The sequence below is a fragment of the Empidonax traillii genome, unplaced genomic scaffold, assembly GCF_003031625.1.
Source record: "Empidonax traillii isolate 1590-97213 ecotype Southwest subspecies unplaced genomic scaffold, ASM303162v1 scaffold1037:size355049, whole genome shotgun sequence".
In the NCBI taxonomy this organism is placed as follows: Eukaryota; Metazoa; Chordata; class Aves; order Passeriformes; family Tyrannidae; genus Empidonax; species Empidonax traillii.
Window position 1 is genome coordinate 304,601 of NW_020956230.1, and position 20,767 is coordinate 325,367.

Genomic DNA, 20,767 nt, shown 5'->3' on the forward strand with positions numbered 1-20,767 from the left:
GAGCAGAATTTGTTGTCTTTACAGCATCACCTTTCTCAATATGCCCCTGGGAATTACAGTTTTCGCCCACCACAGGCTGGCACGAGCCAGGCTGCAGATGTTCAAGGCACCAAAGGCTCCCCCTGAGCCCACAGACTCCCCCTGAGCCCCCTCCCCGTGTGGGGTTTTGCTGCCAAGACCTCACGTGGTTCAGCCCCACCACGAGAACAAGATCTGGAACGAGATCCTGTCAAAAGGCACCCACTCAGCGGGTGCCATCTGCGAGGAGAGGGAGGGAGAGAGGGTGGCAGCACTGTGTGATCCCCCTGGGGTGGCTCTGGCCTGCCTGTGAGCGGGGATGGAGGCACGGACAGGACTCACCTGGGACGTTGTGGATGGTTATAGCCAGGATCATGAGCATTATCCGCCTCCAGCTGCTGCTGCCAGGTGAGGATGCTCCGTCCCTGGGCACCGGGAACGCCGGGGGGCCGTCGGGCAGGCTGGTCCCCACGCCTCTCCTCCTCTGGTAGGGCTCCCCGTTCTCACCCTTGTCTGGGGGGGACAGAAAAACACCTGGCTCAGCTGAGAGGGACAGATGGACACGGCCTGGCAGCTCCTGCCCCCCTTCCCAGAAGGAGAAAGCAGAGAGAAGGAGTAACCCGGAGCAGAGCAGGGCTGAAGGGGTGTGTTGCCCCCCTTGTTTCAGGTTAGGGTGGGGGGTTCCCACACACACTGCAGAGCCCACGGGCCATGGAGACCCCCAGGCAAAGCCCAAGTTCCTTCTCTGCCCCCTCCTCCTCCTCCTCCAGGGAGCTGCTCCTGGTCCCACAGAGCTCCCCAGCAGCACCCCGGGCTCACACCCTGCGAAGTCCTGACTGGCAGGACAAGCTCTGGGGCTGATGGGTGGTGAGGGTGATGAGGACAGAGCTGCCAGGACCCAGGGGGAGACCGTCCCCCACCCCATCCCAGACCTGGTAGGGCTGCAGTTCCCTTGCCTTTCTGGTGAAGGAAAACCCCACAACGCTGCCTTTGGATTTCATCCCCTCACCAAACAGGGGGCACTGACCTGTATTTAAGGATCATTTCTTCCACTAAGAAAAACACTGCCATTTGCTATGATGTCACCAGACAACTCCAGCCTCTCCCAGACCTCTGCTCCCAGCAGGACCATTGCTACAGGCTCTATTTCAACCAGTTGTTTAAAACCACACCACAAAAACCCCAAGCCCAGATTAGGGCTCAGAGGGGAGGAACAAGCACCAGGCAGCACCACAACAAGCCCCACACACACCAAGCCCTTCACTGCTCACCTTCAGCACAAGGGCCAGAGGAGCCAAGAAATGAAGAGCTCAAATTCCTCAGCCTCACACAGCTGTAGCTTCACATCACAGACTTGACATTTAGACAACATAATTGTCTCCCTGTAGATTTATATAATTCTCTCTCCTGTCCCTTGACCCACCAGCTCCAAGACGTTTCTTTTGTGGCCAGTGCAAGGAGCTGTTTGAAATCGTTTTGATGGCATGCCAATGCCTCCCCCTCCATCCTGCCTTCTCCCTTTTGGCACATCACACGTTGCACAGCATGTGCTTCCAGAGCCAATTAAGAACATGGGCATCAGAGGGCCCATGCAAATTGAGGGAGGTCACCTTGGCTAGGCAGAGGTGTCAGCAACACTCTGCCTCTTGCCAGGTGTAACACAAGAACCACACACCTGAAGGCCTCCCAGAACGGTCCTCAGCAGGACAGGGAATAAACCCAAGAATTTAATATGTTGGAAAAGGCCTCCAAGCTCATCGAGTCCGACCTGTGACAGATTCCCACTTCGTCAACCAGCCCAGAGCACTGAGTGCCACATCCAGTCGTTCCTTCAACACCCCCCCCAGGGATGGGGACTCCCTGGGCAGCCCCTTCCAACCTTTAACAACCTTTTCTGTGAAGAAACCCCTCCTGCTGTCCAACCTGAACCTCCCCCCCCGTGCAGCTCAAGGTCACGCCCTCTCGATTTTTGGTACCAAAAAAACCCCAGGGTAAAGACTAAAACCCCACTGGGCAGCAGCAGAACCAGGTGGATTCCCTCCTGCCACCTCCTGTGCCACGGGAGCATCCGTGGGTGGCATCAGCAGGGCTGCAAACAGCCACCCTCCCACCTCCCCCAGCGCTCTGCAAACACAGCAAGATGCTGCCCGGATAAATATTGGCCTTGGCGGGAACCACCCGGAGCCAGACACTTTGTGTCCCCAAACCCCAGCCCAGCCAATAACGAGCTGGAACATTTGGTGGCAGAGCTTCAGCTCCAGCCCAGCCCGTGGGGACAGAGATAAATATTTTTGTGGAGCAGCACGAGGACAAACAGATCCGGTGGAGCAGCCCGGCCAAGGCACCGCGGGAACGCTGGCACGGGAGACCCCTGGCAAAGGGGCAGCCACGGCTGAAGCCACTTAGGGATGAAATTCCCTCCTTCTACCAGACCATTGGATTAATTTAATTGCTTGGCATCCGTTCCCTGGTCCCACAAACAGCGTTATCTTCAGCTGTCCCTGCCCTGGCCACCAGTGCTGACCCACGGACTGGACAGAACGACGGATGTGGAGCCAACCCAAGCCCCCCCCCAGACTCAGACCTGCACAGACACCAGGGTGATCTGAGGATGTAGAGCAGTGCAGGAACCCCCCTCCAGCTCCAAAGGCTTTCCAGGGAGAAGAATAAAGGGATTATGTGACATTTAGAGACAAGAACTTACATTCAAGTGACCAAACACCAACATTTCTCCCTTTAGAGAAAGCAACAAGTGTTTGATGAAAGCACGAGCGACTCCAGTGCCCCAACAGTCAGGGCAGGCAGATCTTCATGCAATCGTGGAATCCCAGAATGGTTGGAGTTGGAAGGGACCTTAAAGCCCATCCAGTTCCACCCTCTGCCCCCAGGTTGCTCCAAGCCCCGTCCAACCTGGCCTGGGACACTTCCAGGGATGGGGCAGCCACAGCTTCTCTGGGCAACCTGTGCCAGGGCCTGCCCACCCTCACAGGGAAGAATTTCTTCCCAATATCCCATCTAAACCTGCCCTCCTTCAGTTTGAAGCCAAGCAATGAAAACAAAAGCTCCGTTGCTTAACCTGCCACCTGCTGAGGTGTTCAGTCCCAGCTCACTTCTGCTAAATACCTTTGTCATTATTTTATTTACAACTAGTCTGCTTGCTGCTATTGAAAAAAAATTTGATAAAAAATAGCCTTTTTCAAGCATATTTGCAGCCCCTCCAAGGACAGCAGTGACAAAGGACAGGGAGATGCCACGGTGCCCACAGGGGTGAGGAGCTCAACTCCTGCCAGCACCAAACAGGGAAAATCTGTGGGAAATAAACAGAATCGATGCAGCTTTTATAGGGAAAGTGCTGAGAGTGTTTTGAGTGGACAATTTGAACACAAAATTGCCTCTACTACAAATTATTGGTGCATTAGCAGAGGATAAAGGCAGCAACATCAACCAGGGAGACAAACCCAGCATCATTTCCCCAGCAGTGTCACAAAGAACAGAGAGACTGGTCAAGTGGCAGGATTAACTTCCAACTGCTGCTGGAAAAGATCAAAAAAATACAGGATAATTACAGTGGAGTGATGATTCCAGATCCCAGCATCAGAAAGGGGACCAGGACAACTGTCACACCAAACGCAGCACCCAGAGCTCTCCCAGCCTGAAATCTTGCATCTCACCCAGGCTGAGGGGGACAAAACAGTAATTACAGCTAAACACGGGCTTGGCTGGGAATCAGGAAAGCCTCAATAGCAAATTGGAGCAGTGATAAGAGCAGAACAAGGGGTGGTTTGTAAAGAATAGCTGACACCATCAGACAGGGTGCTCGCGAGAACGTTGCCAAGACAATTATGTGGCAAATAACTATCTGTGCCACATACATTATTTTAAATCTTGTTCCCAAAAAATCCTTTCTATATTCTACTCGATTTATCATTATTGAATTTCTTAGTAAAGCTGCAGGGCAAAGATTCTGCCAAAAGTTTAATTACATATGTGCAGCCTGCTGCATTTTTCATATCCTCTGCAGCCAGCACTGGGAAAAAGATAAATGGCTTTGAGCATGGCTTAAACTGCTGGTGAAGTATAAAAACCAACTGGCTTCTTATCAGCATGTGAAATGGCTTTTTATTTTTGATTATTTCTTAATGAAAACTGTTTGCATTAGCTGTGAGCTCAGCTTTATTGCACAAACAGACGAGCACGCTGTTTACTCTGGGCTCAAAAACCCCTCCTTCAGCTCCTGAATCCAAAGCACAGTCTATGGAGCTCTCCAGCTCTTCACACCTGCTCTAGAGCCTTCTCCTCCTCTCCACTTAGGGCTGGCTTTGGCTCTGCCTCTCTCCCCTAAGCTCTGAAGCTCAAGGTGCTCAGAGCTGCTCAGCCGAGCTGCTCAAATCCCCCTCGGCAAAGTTTCGGAGCCTCTTAAGTGGCCTGAGACCCATTTTGGACTCGATTTAGCTGCCAAACCCCACTCCAGACAGCACAGGTGGGCAGGAGGGAGCCAGTACCCTCCAGCACAGGCTCTCTCTCCGGGCAACATCCCAGAATTTCCTTTCTCCAAGCCGGAGCAAACACACTGACGGCAATCTGGAGCCTCCTTTGGCTGAAGACGCTGGAAGGAAAATCATTTCCAGCTCCAAAACCCTCCTCCGTCTTTCCCCCATCGATTCCCCCACCAAATCCTTCCAGCAAGGCTCTGCCTCCCCAGGGAGGGATCTGCAGCTGCCCACGGCCAGGGAGGGATCTCCGGGCTCCCACAGCGACGCGAGTCCCGCGCGGGGGGCTCCGGGGATTCTTCCTTCGGCTCAAACTTCCAAGGGATGAGCTGCCACCCGTGTTTATATTTGTCAGCTCCCAGCTCTGAAGTGTGGGAGAAGGGAAGCAGAGGCAGTGCCAGGCGTGGATGCACAATAGGCTTATTAAAATCGATGATTAACTGCTGCTCCACGGCAATTTGAGGAAACTGTTTGGTACTGATGCACACGGGAACGTGGGAAAGGAAGAAAGGCATCAAATACTTTTATATTATATAATTATTATTACTCTGGAAGGGCTGCAGACCAAACCACAGGTAGCAGCAAAGCACCTGGAGGGAGAAGGAGAGCAGCAGCCACTGCTCCAGCAATCCTGCTGCCAAATTCCTCTCGGATCCCCCAAGTCCCAGCCCACGCTCCACTGTCCTTATTGCCAGCACCTGCTCACTGGCAGCTGGAAGTCTGAATTACAGCTGTTCTAGGAAAACCAGGAATGCTGAGAGGTTTGGTTTGACCCTTGTCTGGGGGTGGAGAAGGGAAGAAGGAACAACTTCCTAAAGGAAATGCAAACACAAGGGGCTGACATCGCTTCCCGGGGAACAGAAGATAATTGCAGGTGAAATTCTCACCCCTGAGGGCTGAGATAAATCAGAATTACTCAGGAAATTTCTCAGACTCTCAAAGGCTCAGTAGTCAATCCCAACCCCCCTTTCCCTGCTCTGCTCCTCTCCATAAACCCTCGATGCTCCATTAACTCTGAGCAGATGTAAGGAATGTGTCGTGGCCGTTGGGATTCATCCCAGGGCCCGCAGTGCTCCCACCCTGCAACGTCCCCCTGGGCTCCACCTCTGGCTGTGACACAAAGCAATCAGCACTGGACAGGTGAAGCATCTCCAGAGGTCTGGAGAGAGCCTGGATGGGGGAGCAGGGGGGAACCACCCTAGGAAGGAACATCCCCCCCATCCAAAGGCTAAGGAAGGGAGGGCCGACAGCACCATCCCCCTGCACACCCTCACACATAGGCTGATGAGCACCATCCCCTTCTCCCCAGCCTTCTTTTCCTTCTTTTTTGACCATGAGGAAGCCCTGGGTGAGAAACTGGATCAAAATCCAGAGCCACAGCCCTGGGGAAGCAGAGCCACACACACAGCACTCCACACCAGAGCAGCAGCACACTCTGCCTTCCAAGGACACCACCAGCATCCTCCTTCACCTTTCCCCTTTTTTAAAGCCTTTTTCCAAGGATTACTGGCAGCACTTGGGTCTGAAGCCATCAGTCCCATTGCCCATCCCACAGTGCACACAAGTGACCGGGGCCATTCTCCATGGGAGCTCATCTTGCCCATCCTCCTGTTCCCCCTGCACCAGGAATTTCAGGGAGCACAGAAGGGATGCTGAAGAGCAGATGGGTGTCAGCGAGCATCTGCTGCGACGCTGCTCTTATCTCCCACCTCCAGAAGAGGTTTTAATTACCGCCAGTAATTAAGCACAGCACCTCTTGTGGGATAAGTGCCATCCCCTCGCAGACAGGGACAGGCAGAGCTGCATCCCACAGGCTCTGAGCCAGGTGGGAGTCCCGGGATGCTCCAGGCAGGTCTGACAGCACGGATCACACCAGAGCTGCAAAGAAAACCACCAAGGGAAAAGCTTCTCTTTTAAGGGACGAGTCCCCCAAAGCAGGGGCAACTCAGCTCTCAGAATGTCTGAACAGGGAGGACAAAAATGCTGAAAAAGGAGCTCCGAGGAGCTGCCCAACTATGGTCAAACTAAGGATTTACTTTTAAAAATAGCATTTATTTACTGCTAGCAGAGCACAGGCTGCTGGAGCAGAGAGCACAGGCTTCCCATGCTCCAGGAGCCCCCTCAGAGCCACCACCCCGGCCCTGAGGCGGGTGTTTGGGTGGGGATGGGACACTCCTGACGCCCTGTGCAGGTTGTGGCAGCTGCAGCCCCGTCCTGCTGGCACAACCTCAGCCCCCCCCTCCCCATCCGTATGCAATAAATTCATTTTCCAGCATTCCAGGCGGATAAAAGAGGTCCCTGCATCTGCTCAGGCTTTCAGCGAGGCAGATAAATAGAGTGTCATGACTCACTGTCTGTCAGGCCCCGTGGTTTGCCCAGGTGTGCTCAGGAGCCTTCACAAAGGGCTGGTTAATTCGACGTGAGTGCCACTCGCTGCCCCAGACCCCGTCACTGCCCTGCCCTGCCCTGCCCCAGCCCCACCAACCAGGGCACCAGCACCGAGGGCAGGGGACTCTGACACCACGCCAGGAACAACCCAGCACCCTCCCAGTGCCACCCAGCACCCAGGTGGCTCCTTCCTGCAACGCTCCCAGCGATGGCTGCGGGGCATCCCCGCTGCTGGGCACCGCCTGCCTCCCCTCCCAGCCTCTCCTGGCTTTGCAAGTGCCACCTTTGCCCACCCAAACCTTGATCCTGATGCAAGAGCATCTCCCTGGCTGCTCCACTGATCCATCATCGTGCCTCGTGGGAAATTACGCCACAGCAGCCTGAGGAGCCACACAGACACAGAGAGGATGCACAGATGCTTCTTGCTGCCCCTTTTTATCTCCTGCAAAGCGATCCTTGGAGCTGCCACGCAATTCCTGCACCCAGGAAAGCTCCTGTCATCCCAACATGCATTTGGGTGCTCTTGTGTATGGGAAAACTAATCCATAATGCAGCTCTTGACTCAGAGGGAAAAGCAGCAGAGAAATGCAACAAAGAACAGCATGAGTTGCCCAAAGTCGGCCCAGACAAATCAACCCTGTGGAAATCTCAACTGGATGCATTAAACCAGCACCTGATTCCTCCAGAGCCACAAAGATTCACTCCCACAGACAGCAAACCCCTCATCTTCCATGAGGATGTAGAGGACAACAGCCACAGCTTTGAAGCAGGGTCTGCACCCACTGTGGGAGGGGGATGCTCAGGAGGGAGATCCCAGCACTGGGAACCCCCTGAACCCCATGACTGCACCCTCCTGCCCCAGCAATCCTTGGGAAATCTCCCCAGTAAGGCTCAGGACCTCGTGGTGACGGTGCCACCAAGGCTGCTCCCAGTGAAGGACCACAACCCGAGTGACAGCGGTGACACAGCACCAGCCAAGCACACGGTGGCAACAGGCAGCACGGCCAAGGTGCTGCTGGTCCCTCAGGTGACCCAGGTTTTCCGATGGCAGAAGGCAGGAGGGATGTCCAAGCCCTCCCTGACCTCCCTGCTCCGCGTTTAAAGATTAACTTCCTGGGCGAGAGCAGCGGCACGACGCTCGCTGTAATTACATGCACCAGGTCCTTTTGAGCAAACTAATTCCTGCTAACTTCCAAGAGCCCTTTCAAGAGTTCCCAGTAGATAAAGTGCTCCGCTGAATCATTTTATGCTGAAATTTTACACATCCGAGTTAATTTAATCACTTCATTTCCGAGGGCTGAGCTACGCTCGCGTCCCCGCTCCTTGGCAGGGAACAGCTTCTGATCTGAGTGGGATCACACACAGCCAATCTCTGAAGGGAGGGAAAAACCACAGCCTCGTTATCCACTTGAAAAGAAAACTGGGATTTCTACCAGGAGCTATTAAGAGACCAGGCAGCAGCAGGCTGGGATGATAACCCTGGAGCCGGGAGGATGGGGTTGGTGCTGATCCCCCTCCGAGCAGCCCCGGCGTGGTGACACGGCCACGGCTTGGCAGAGCCATCTGCTGCCATCCCCCAGGGTCCTGGCACTGTCCTGGCACACAGTCCAGCTGTGCCTCCTGCCCAGGGAGGCTCCAGCACTGTCCTACTCCTCACACCCTGGAATTTAATCCCCTCAGTGCCACGTTACACCCGGCACATCTCCCCTGAACCCTTCTCTCCTGCCTTTTTTTAATTAGAGCTGAATCAAAATATGGAAATCCACAGGGCAGAAATCTCCAGGAGCAGGTATCAGTACAAACACACATCCCAGCTGCTGGAACCCCAGAGAGCAGAACACAACAGGGGTTACTCCCACTCGGTTTTTGCCACACCACCTCCCCACAGCAGTTCCAAGACACCAAACCAGGGACAGGATGAGCTGCTCAGCTCTGTTCTCCACAGTTTCCCTTATTCTTTCCCCCTGTCACTCCCTCTGTCCAAAGTCACCCGCTCCTCCTTTCGTTCCAAAAGGACAAAGGTGGCTTTGGTGGAGAAATTCTCTTTGCACTTTAATTAAATTAGTCTGAACATAAAAATCAATGAATAAACGCACTGGAGCCCAGAGGTTTAACTAGAGATGGAAGTGGCCTGGTGGAGCAGTGCCCGTAATCATGGAATGGGTTTGGGTTGGGAGGGACCTCAGGGATCATCCAGTTCCACCCCCTGCCACGAGCAGGGACACCTTCCACTAGGCCAGGCTGCTCCAACCTGGCCTCGGACACAAACTCTTGGTCCTCAGAAACAAATTCCAGCAGAACAACAGTATTTTTGCAAACAAACCAGATTTTAAAGGGATTGTGGCATGGAAGGAGACCTGGACAGCCCAGAGAGGAGTGGCACTGCCATGGCCAGTCAACCCCACGTCGTCCCTCCCACTCCAGTGCAGCCACATCCCCTCCCTGAGCCCCCCAGAAAGGCTGGATGCCAACAAAACCCACGGCAAGGGGAGCAGCAGGTTCCACACCTCCCACTTCAGAGGGACCTGCTGCAGCAGGAAAACACCAGAGGGGAAGAAAACAGATTTGAACTGAGCCCTGTTAGATGAGCAGGAGCCACTGCCCCCATAAATGCCAGGATCCCAGCCCTGTGCTCCTGTGTGCAGCACTGTGCAGTCAGTGGTAAATTTTTAATGGTCCTGTTTTAGGTCGTCCTCTGGGTAAAACCAGAACAGCAAACCCAGCAGGACGGGGTGAAACAGAGGCTGAGCCACAGCCCCAGCTGTGAGATGAGACTCTGGCTCAGGGTCTGGGCTCTTCCCCTTCAATAAATTCTGATTTATGGATCTGGGATGAACGGCTCCACAAGGAGAACTCCTGTCTCTGGCAGATTTTAAGCAGAAACAGGCTCTGTGGCTCCAGCCTTTGGCTCCAGTCCAGATATCCAGGATGGCCCGAGGGGGGTCAGGGACCACCGGGATTCCCCGGCACTCGCTCCAAACCCTGCAGCAAGGACCGCAAATTTTCCAGGGATTTTGGCACCACCTGCCCCCACAGAGGGGACACAACCCTGGCCAAGCCACGCCCAGCATCATCCTCACCATCACCCCATCTCCCAAAGGCTGCTCCTGGCCCCACACAGACGCGGAGCAGGGGGAGGGCAGCAAACACCACCCCAAAATCCACTTCAGGAAGAAAAGAAGGCTCAGAGCCACGCCAGGAGCTTATGACAGAAGGGGCTGGGTTCTTTTTTTCTCCCTTGAATCCAAAGCAAATCGATCTCCCTCAGCCCGAGGTGGGAAGGCAGGGATGACTCAGCCAGCAGAACGGCGCTGAACTCCCCTTCCTGCGCTGCGGGAATTCAGCCGGGAAGCACACACAGAAAAAAAACCCTCTCCTTCACACTCCCCTCTTGTATTTCAATAAAGGATGACTTTAAACAGCCTTTATCTGCCTTTTCATGGAAAAGCCTTCAGCACTGAGGCATCCCAAGCCGCTCCTGCTCCCAGCTGAAGGTATTTCTGATCCCCCACACGGCGGGATACGAATGGCTCTGACAATCCCAGAACCAATCCCGTAAAAAACGGGCACAGTGCACGCAGGGAGGAATATTCTGCAGGGATTTTTCACCCAGCAGTGATGCACAGCCAATACCACTGAGCCTGGCAATGGCTGAAAACTCTGAGCAGCCCGAGATCCCCTCAAAGCCACTGGAATATTGAGAGTCGGGCGTGCTGGCCACCTCACTGCTCTCTGGGAAAGCTGCCGGGGTCCACCTGGAAAAGGATGGAATCATGGAATGGTATGAGTAGAAAGGGATGCTTGAGATCACCCAGTTGCAACCCCCTGCCGTGGGCAGGGAACCCTCCACTGGACCAGCCTGCTCCAAGCCCCAGACGTGCCATTTCAAAACAGGAATAATGTTATTTTACAAACTGCATCTTCCCGGGCTGGGACAGCAGGGATTGTCCCCGTTCACACACCAGAGAGGGATTCCCGGGTGGGAAGAGCCAAAGAAATATTTTCCTGATGAATTTTAAATCCGAGCATCGCCTGTGGAAGCCGTAAATTCCCACCCCCTGGGAGCAGGGAAAGCACCACGGCACAGCCCCCCGTACAAAGGGAAGAGACGCCCACTGGCAGCAAAATAAATAAATAAGCTCCATTTTAATTACACATAATTGGGAATTCAGTGCTGTTTCATCCCCACTTTCAGGCAGTTCACACCATCTGCTGTCACAGATCCGTCCCAGGGCTTTGAAGAGAGTCAGTCTCAGCTTTGCTTCCTCTCTCCAGATGCCCTTGGGGATGGAGTTATCGTTGAGCATCACCCAGGAGGGTGAAATTGGGGCTCAGGGCGAGATCTTTGCTGGAAGTGGAGCCACACAGATGGCCATGAATATGCTCAAGCTTTGTGACTTGCAGATAACACAGGTTAGAAAATAAAGAGACTTCGTTTAAGCTGACAACAATACAAATGAGAAACCACCAGGTCTTTGAAAATACAAATAAAAGGCCTTTTTCTGCAGAGGGCCCAAGAAGCTGAGCCCTAACCCTGCTGTCACCTCCTCCCCACAGGCAGCCAGAGGCCATTGGTCCCCAGCCCATGTCCTGGGGATGGGGACACTCAGGGGACACATCCCCATCACACCTTCCTCGCAGGCTTGGCTTGACTTGGCTCCCACTGCGAGTGCTGGGGCTGTTCCAGTCCCACCAACCCTCCCCTGCTTCCCCAGCCCCCGAGAAAATAAGGGAGGAGAAGCACAGTCTGAGATCTCTGCTCGTGTGCTGCAGATATTCTGCATCCAAACCCACATGAAATCTCTGTGCAGCCTCCAAAGCCACACTTGCCTGGCTCCTGCTCCATCCAGGAACAGCCTATTCCTGTGCCAAGGGGAAAACAAACAGGAGGTCAACAAACCCCCACCCCACCCCCCCCAGCTGGGCTGAACATCATTTGCCCCCGTGTTGGGATGAAATAAAACCTCATTTACAGCCCCCTGCTCCCCCTGAGAGGGACAGCCTGTGATGGGCAGGACGTGTGAGCAGCTAAATCATTACACAGGCTCAGCTGGAAACCAAAAACCATTCCAGCCTGCCAGAGAAAGGCAGAGAGATCCTCCCTAATTGGGGTTATTTATCCAACACCTCTCGTGGTGGCCGCACGGAGCGGGATGGCCGGTGCCTGGACCAGGGGCTCCCCCCCAGCCCTGCCCCCCAGCACAAGACACATCCTCACCCCTGTCCCCTGGGCATCACTGGGAGGCAGCTCTGGGATGCAGCACCAGGCAGGCTGGAGGCAGGGAAGGCAGAGCAGCTGCTCCAAAGCTGTTCAAGGAGAGGTGGGTGAGGGGGGGATGCTCTGCAGTCAGGGTTCCCTCCCCGGGAACAGCAGGAGCTCCCTGGCTTTACAGGCTGAAAAATTCAGATTAAATAGAGCCCTTGCAAGAGGCCAAGAAAGCTTCAATCACAGCCTCGGTGCTATCAGGGCTTGGGGCGAGGCAGGAGCCACAGAGCAGAGCCCTCATTACCTCTGCCCCTCGCAGAGCTTTTGCCTTTAACATGTAAAAATCCTCCTGGAACTGCGTGGCAGCTCCTGCTCCTGCCCTGGGCACTGTCCCCAGCCAGCCTGGCCTGGGGGACACTAGCACTGATCCCCAGGGAGCAGCTTGAAGCCACGGGCACCCTGGAGGGCTGGGGGGGATGGACCAGATCCCGCTGTCCCTGGAGCTCCTGCTGCCCAGGGGGCTCCCAGTGGTGGCCCAGAGCCAGGACTGGGCTGCACTGGGGGGAATTTCAGGCTGGACTGGTTCAGGAAGAGGCCAATAACCCCACAATGCTGATCACAGTGGGTATCACCTTTCCTGGAGGTGCTAAAATGCAGCCTGGGATTTTTATGGCAAAAAATTATGATTTGAAAGGATCTAATATTCCCTTCCTGCATCACACACCCTCTGTGGCTCGACACCACCATCCCAGGTGGTCCTGAGCAGGAGCCATCCTCCTGCATCCCACAGGATGCCCAATGGCAGAGACTTCAAAATATTATCCAAGCTCAGATATTCACTCCTCGACACATCCCTGAACACCCTTATCCAAGGGGAAGCTCCATCCTCAGCACCCACCAGCTCTGCACTTGTTTAAAGAGCAATTAGAGTGTAAACCCACAAGTCTCACTGAATTAAAGATGAATTATGGTGCAAACCTACCAGCCTCATTGAATTAAAAAGGAATTAAAGTGTAAACCCACCAGCCCCCCCTGGATTAAAGAGAAATTATAGTGTAGACCCACTAGCCCCACTGAATTAAACAGCAATTATGGTACAAACCCACCAGCCCCACTGATTTAAAGAGCAATTATAATATAAACATGGCTTTTATCTGCACAATCAATACGTGTATCTGGGAAAGCTTCCTGGCGGGGGGGGGTGGGGGGTGGAGGAAATAAAACATTGATTTTTAGTGAAAAGGCATATTCCATCATCCTGTGCCATATACCACGTGGAGGAGGATAAAGAGTGGCCTGGACACGAACAAGTGTCTCAGGACACCGTGAACTGAAATGAAAACGTGTTGAAATTGAAATCAGATGGGAAAGAAATCACAGCTCAAATCACATCAGAACCAGCGATTACGGAAAATGAAGCTGCCAGAAGCAAAAGAAGTTCCCAACCCTCTGCTCCCACGGAGCACCAGCTCTGCCCCAGCAGCTCCCCCAGTGCCTTGGCAACCAGCTGAGATTTAAACTGGAGCTGAACTGGTGACCCAAACCCACTGGCACAGCCCCCTGGGGCAGCAGCCCCACGGGAGAGCTCCCGGCTCCAAATCACCCCCAGCAGCAAAGTCTCAACTGACCCATTTGTCCAGGGCAGAAGCTCAGCCCCACGAAGCCATCTGAGCACCCAGGGGTCTCAGCTGGGACCCAGGGGGAAGGTGGGTGCTCCCAAACCTCCTGCCACCTCCCAGCAGCTCCAGAACTCTTGGAGCAGCCTCGCAAAGACAGAAACCCCTGCAGGAGCATTTCATGCTTTCAGGGAATAAAACATAGTCAAGGGTGCCCCCCCAGCCCCTCTTTGCACCCCAAGAACAGCCAAGGTTTGATTGAGGGGATGACTCAGAGCTGAGGGGAAGCAGAAGCAGAGGCAGAGGCAGAGCCAGGCTGGTCCCCGCACCCAAAGCACCACCAGGAACAAGGGTGACAAGTCAAAATCCCAAAGCAGCACAGGCTTTTCCTTTTTTACCTAAATAGATCCCTTGATGTCACATTGCAGGGGAAGAAAACAGGTCACCTGCAAACGGGACCAGAACCAGGCAGACAATTAACCATATATATATGGGTATATTGCCACACACACACACATATATATATATATATATTTCTGTCTCCACACACACCCACTGAGCCTGGGGACCACTTCAGTGTCCCCCCTACTCCATCTGGGGATTGTTCCCATCCCTGGCCCACCCCCTGCCAAGCCCATTTCACACCATCCCACTCCTGCAGCCACGGTCCATCTCCACTGGCACAGCTGGGCTATGGCTTTTCATACACTTCATTACCCTTAAAATGTTTGTTTAGTTGGGACCTGGGGAACAGCCCTTTTTTTGTGGCTGCAGTTGATTCCCTTTCCCTCGGCAGTGCTGATGCCTCCCTGCACTCCGTGGCACACGCTCTGGTGTCGCTCCTCAGCTCCTGCTGCCCTGGTGCAGTGACTGCTGCAGCTCCTGATTTCCACTCCACTCCTCCCAAGCATCCTTAGGGTGACAACAAATGATTCCCATCCCCATTCAGCCGAAGAAGCACCGCCAGGAAACAAATGAATTACTGTGCTCACTGAATGGAGCCCCAACAACATCCACTCCAGAGGCTGGATCGTACCAGTTGTTAGTTCAGTTTAATAAACCTTGAAATTTAAGGGTTTCCCCAAAGCAGCTGCAGTGGAGTGGTGATTCTCCCAAGATTTGCTTGTGCTAATCCTCTTCCAGCCTGGAACTGAGCTGAGACAGGATTTCAGCCCTCCAGCAGCTCCCAAACCACCCTGGGAAGACACAGGTTTGATGCACAAACGTCCCTGGAGATGTTCCTCACCCTCAACACCCAACACCCTAAATCAGGAGAGATTTCCAGAGGACTAATGACAGCACACAGTGCCACACTCGTCTGTCCCTGGCACCACTGTCATCCCTGAGCACCACACAGAAGCCACCAGAGCTGTCAGGGATGGAGATGAGTTTCTGAAGAATTTATTTTATCCAGCTGCAGAATTAAAAAGACATAACAGACTGTCAGGTGTAGCCAGGGAATTAACACTCCCTGAATTAACAAGGCTCCATTTGGGAAATTATTCCTATGATGAATGGCCACAAGCACCACAAAAAAACCCTCCCTGCAGCTTCCAGACTTCCAGACCCGGCTCTGGAGCGTGGGGCCTCAGCAGCACATCACTCACCAGGCTTTAATAAACCTCCTGGACTAACAAATCACCCTGGAGTCAAAGGAGAGCACAGAGGAGCAGCAGGCACACACAGAGCACAATCCCTGCATCCCTGGCACCCACAGCCCCACAGGTCACGGCCTGGGCTGGGAATGTCCCCCCAGGAGCTGCCCCTCCTGCACAGGCACCAAGACACTGCTTCATCTGCCACCAAACCCTCCCTGCAAAGGAGAGCAAACACCAGGCTCAGTTTAACTAACCCCTTAAAGTCAAAATTCCTAATGCAGGGAGCAAGGCTGGGGCTGGAATGATGGGGGTACAGGTCTGCGACTGAAAAGGCATTTCATCACTGCCTGAAGGATTACGTGCCCCGATTCCATTTGTTATTTTGAAGCCCTGCCTATATAAATCCACGTTCAGTCACGACTATAAAAGCCAGCCACAGATCCCAGCCTGACAAGGATGGTCAATAACCATTTGAAACGCTTCAGGAAGGGGCATTAGGATGTTTTTTAATCAATACAGACACTGCCACAGGCATTCATCAGCGGGGCTGGCGAGGAAGCCTCCGAGTGAATTGATGGCTTCTGAAAGCAGCAGCTTTCTGGACCAAGCACAGTGTGAACGTGTCAACGCCATTACAAACAGCGTGGGGATCATCTAAAAGTGCTGAACATCTCGTTTTGCAGAAGGAGCTTCATGTTATATAAGTTGCAACGACTTAATGAACCTTTGGGATGCACACGGGAGGCTCAGGCTGAATTACCCCGATCAATCACGGATGGAGAGGTTTTATCCATCATCCATCCCTCCCTCACAGCCACTGCTCCTGCTCAGGGAAGGAGGGAACGAGCAGAAAATTTATGGGGTGAGCACCAGCAACCTGCTTGCTCTCTTGTGGCGGGAGCTGGGCATTCCCAAGGAGGTTTTCCCTCTGGCACTGGGGGACAGAAAGGGATCAGGGCAGCCCAAAAGGGACATCTGGGAGTTCATCCCAGGCACTTCACAGCCAGGTTTCTGCTGTGACCTCCTCTGCCCCAGCACCTCAGCCAGAGATGCCCTCCCTGCAGCGGGGCGGTTGTGGGGAGTGGAGGCGGTTGCTGGGGGGGTATCGGGGTGTCCTCCCCCTCAGAACACCTTGAATCACTCGGCACCAGCCCCAGGGAGGCACCAGCACACCTGGCTGTTCAATATACAGCTGCCACAGGTGTGAGTCACGGCTCAGGTTCCAGGGCTGGATGCAAATCCCTTCTGAGAATCCCCGAGAACAGCGCGGGGGGACCCGGGGGTCGGGCTGGGCTCCAGCCCAGGGCACCCTGCCCAGCCACGTCCTGCAGGCTCAGCATCTGCAAACACTCCCAGGCTGAGCTGCCCCCAGCCCTGGGGCTGCCCAGGGAGTTTTAGGCAGCAGAGAACCCCCTGGTCCTCAGGGCAGGAGGGCACAGCCCCCCGGGTCACTCAGCGGCACCGGGCACAGCTCCACCAGCACCCACAGCCACGACCAAACATCCCCAGCTTCATCCCAACCCCTTCTGAAGCTGGGAAATACAGATCCCATCCCTTGCCTACCTGGATACATTAAAGACGAGGCTGGATTCTCTTTTTTTTTTTGTAGTAATTAAAGCCTAGTGATTATCCCACTCATCAAACACCACGTCTAGACACAGACTTTTCACTACAATTCACAGCAAATCCACCCCTACTCCATTTCACGTGGCTACACACACCTTACTCCACACATCCACCAGGCTGCCAGTTGCTAGTAACTCCCTGAAAAGTCACAGTCCCATTCAGCAGGGGCTGGAGAGGGGCTGGAGCAGGAGGGAGCAGAGCCCCAGTCCTGGAGGGAGACAGAGCGAGAGAGGAGGCTCCAACCCTGTCCAGGTGGTCCCGTGCTTCCTGTCTCCCAAAAAAACAACCTGCAACTGATGGGAAACCCAGGGGTTCAAGATGGTGGGGAAGAAGAGTCAGAGGATGGTTCAGTTTGGAAAGAACCACAAAGCTCATCTCCTTCCACCCCCCTGCCACAGGCAGGGACACCTTCCAGTAGAGCAGGCTGCTCCAACCTGGAGCAACTGCTGCTGACCGGGAGGAAAAGCAGAACAAGACTTCTTTTCCTCCCACCAGAGCAGATGAGGGACAGAGCTAACTATCACCTTCTTCTCTCTAGGTCTAAAACCTTCCTGCTGGCTCCCAGTCAAAAGGATCCCATCTGCAGAGTCACTGCTCCTCCCAAGCTCTCCCAGCCGCCTTAAATGTACATTTCCATCTCTAACAGTCAGACCTCAGACTCGGGGCCCTGGGGAGCCACAGGGTTCCATCTCCTCCAGCCATCCCCATCCCCAGGCTATAAAGACAAAGGCAGAAGGAGGCAGCGGCTGCTTTGGGATTTCCCTTTGTTTTCACAGCTTTAGCGATTTAAAAACATGTAAATATGAGGGAAGGGTCAACGATTCAACAGTGATTAAGTCTGAAATATTCCACTTAGTACCCATTAGACTTTGAAAACACCCATTAATGTTCCCAGAGTTCCCCAGAGCCCAGCCAAGCACTACCCAGCTCTGGGGAAAGCAGCTTCCTTGGAAGGCTTGAGGTACTTTGGGAAAATACTGAGTTCATTTCAGTAGCAAAAAATAATAAAAAAAGCAAGAGACAATAAAAGAATTAATGTATTGTAGGTCCTTAATACCATTTCCCCAGAGAGAGGAAAAAACAACCAAGTCTAATGGAAATTTTCTATTCCCAAAACCATTTGCACTGTTATTGTCTGCAGCTAAAGGAAGATGAAAACATAAAACCTCAGCAGCTCGAGTTTCTGAAAACGGCCTCTTTTTTTTTTTTTTTTCCCCCTTGAAGAATAAAACTAAACTGCACCTGGGATATGAAGCTTCCACCTTACAAAAATATCCAAACCCCTGCAGCAGCCTTACAGCCACAGGGCTGGAGCAGCTCGTGCTTAAAGACCTGGAGGAGCCCAAGCTCCTTGAATTTAGCACAGCACATCCTTCCAGCCCTTTGGAAAAATCCAAGCTGGTATTTCGAACCCCGTGGATTTGAAACACTTTAGGAAACATGCAATTAAGCAATGTGGTTAAATAAAAGAGCCTGATTTAAGAGGGTAACGCTGTTCCTTGTAAAAAGAAGGATCGTTCCTTCATCTCAATCGGCTCCAAATTGTGCTCATGATGTTTTAAACCTCTATTTCAATTGCTCTCCAAGCAAGAAAAAGCAGAGGAGCAATAAGATTAATTCAGTAAATTACATTTTCTTTGTCTGCTGGAAAGCTGCTGTTAAGTAGAGGAAGAGACAATTGTGTTGTCTCTGGGGGATGTATCCCCACCACCCACCCCACAAACACACCCTGGAGCTGGGGAAGCCCGGAGAGGTCCCACCAACTCCTCGCCTGAATCCCTGCTTTAAAAAAAAATCTATTAAGGGGGAAGTAGCTGCCAGCAAGACATTCTGCTCCACATTTTGTCAGCTGCAATTCTGGGAACCTCCAGAACAAGGACAGGCAGCGTGAATGCCAGCCCTCCTCTATAATTAGGGAGGGTCAGTGCCACGGGGCACCTTCACCACGGCACAGCCTGGCCAGGGCAGGGGGAGCACTCGCTGTGCCCACGCTGAAAATAAACCCATCCCCAGCACAGCTGATGATTTCATTTCCTCACTGAACGAGATACCTAATTATCAATAATTCATAGGCACAGACAGACGTGCAAGTGGCTTTGAGAACCGAAGGAGAAAAGCGAAGAAACAATTCTTGGAACAAGAGGCAGTGGGAGACAGAGGCAGGGAGGGAGGAGAAGGTGCACTTTGCATGCACGTGTCAGAAACCAATCCAAGTGCAATGACATACGTGCCGGCCCCGGTGCCACTTTAACAGGGGGGCTCTGGCCGTGCCCTCTGCAGGTGGTATATGACAGGATGCTTGCCTGGATGGAGCCCAGCTCTACCTATCCTGATGGACAGCTCGCTCCCGTGGTCCAGGGGACGGGCAGGTTCCTGTTCCCGCTTCTCCTTCGCGGCTCGTGGGTCGCAGCTCAAGGCCAGGGCGGCGTGGGAAGGGCCACTGAAACCCTGCAAGGCAAGAGGCACAGGGGTTGGCAAGAGGCACAAGGGTTCCCCCCCACAGCTGCCCATCAGCCTTCTCCCAGCCCCATCCTCTGGCACTGGTGTGGAGAATCATGGAATGGTTTGGGTTGGAAGGGACCTCAAAGCCCATCCAGTGCCACCCCCTGCCACGGGCAGGGGCACCTTCCACCAGCCCAGGTTGCTCCAAGCCCTATCCAACCTGGCCTTGGACACTTCCAGGGATCCAGGGGCAGCCACAGCTTCTCTGGGCAACCTGTGCCAGGGCCTGCCCGCCCTCAGAGGGAAGAATTCCTTCCCAATTTCCAGTATCCCCCTTGTCCTGGCACTACAGTTTCTGATAAAAAGGAATCCAGGTCGGTGTCTCTGGATGTCCCCAGGTTCCTCAAACCCACCTGGAGCTACAAAACAGGGAGGAAACACGGGGTTAGGGGCACAAGGACAGAGCTGAGGGAAGGAGGCGTGTCCCATGGCAGTGGTTGTGTGACTTGGTGCCAACCAGGATGTCCCCACTGCACCTGGAATCACCCCTCAGGAACACTGCTGGATGGATGGCAGCAGAATAAACCATCCAACACTGAACAGCCAGAGCTGGTAACGGGAGCCTCGCTGGGTAAGGTCACATGAAACAAAAATAAAGGTTAAAGATGAATAACTAAATTGTCTCTTCTCCCCTCATTTGCATAATCTGGTCTGACCAGGGCTATTAATACTAATCACACATTTGCTGTCTGCTCTCCACTGCAGCTCGGCCAGGGAGCTTTCACCTCCATTAACCCAGCAATTACAGGATGAGGAGCTCGTGTTTAAATCCCTCTGGGAGATGGGAGACCCCCCCTCCCTCCCAGCACACCTGCCCATGGAGGACACCTGCAGCTCTGTGCCCAAAATCCCGGGCAGTGGCTGGGAGAACAGGCAGGAACAGAGGAGTTTCCCAGGAAAACCTGGATGGTGTGACACAGGGAGGGAAGAGGGGGAGTTGCACATCACAACCTGACTTGGATAAGGCAGGGAGAGGCTGAGAACAGAGGCTCAGGGGCTCATCCTGCTGCTGGCACTTCTGCAGCACCATCTCCCTACACAAGGAGAGTCATGGAATGATGGAATGGTTTGGGTTGGAAGAGACCTTAAAGATCATCTCATTCCACTCCCTGCCATGGGCAGGGACACCTTCCACTAGCCCTGCCCATGCAAAGTCTCAACTTTAAGTGCCCATAAAGGATTTGTGAGCGTTGCACAGGGCTCCCCAGCCCTGCTGCAGCCACCAGCCTCCTTGGACACAGGGAAGACCGGGATTCCTGGAGCAGGCACAGCTCTCCTTCCACGTGGCTCCTTCCAGCACGTCGTTAACCGAGCTACAACCGC

The 20,767-nt window shown here is 53.7% G+C and overlaps 1 protein-coding gene across 3 annotated transcripts in view; it reads right to left on the reverse strand.

Moving 5' to 3' along the window:
- Positions 1 to 20,767, reverse strand: part of SLC39A11 (solute carrier family 39 member 11) — a 72,797-nt gene that overhangs the window by 32,184 nt on the left and 19,846 nt on the right. For 2 of the 3 annotated variants that reach the window (XM_027904309.1, XM_027904308.1), the window contains exons 5-6: positions 19,246 to 19,390; positions 361 to 531 (exon numbers count right to left, since the gene is read on the reverse strand). In XM_027904309.1, coding sequence (XP_027760110.1) covers positions 361 to 531; positions 19,246 to 19,390 — 316 coding nt within the window. The remainder of the gene's footprint in view (positions 1 to 360; positions 532 to 19,245; positions 19,391 to 20,767) is intronic. The other variant, XM_027904310.1, reaches the window with a different exon arrangement.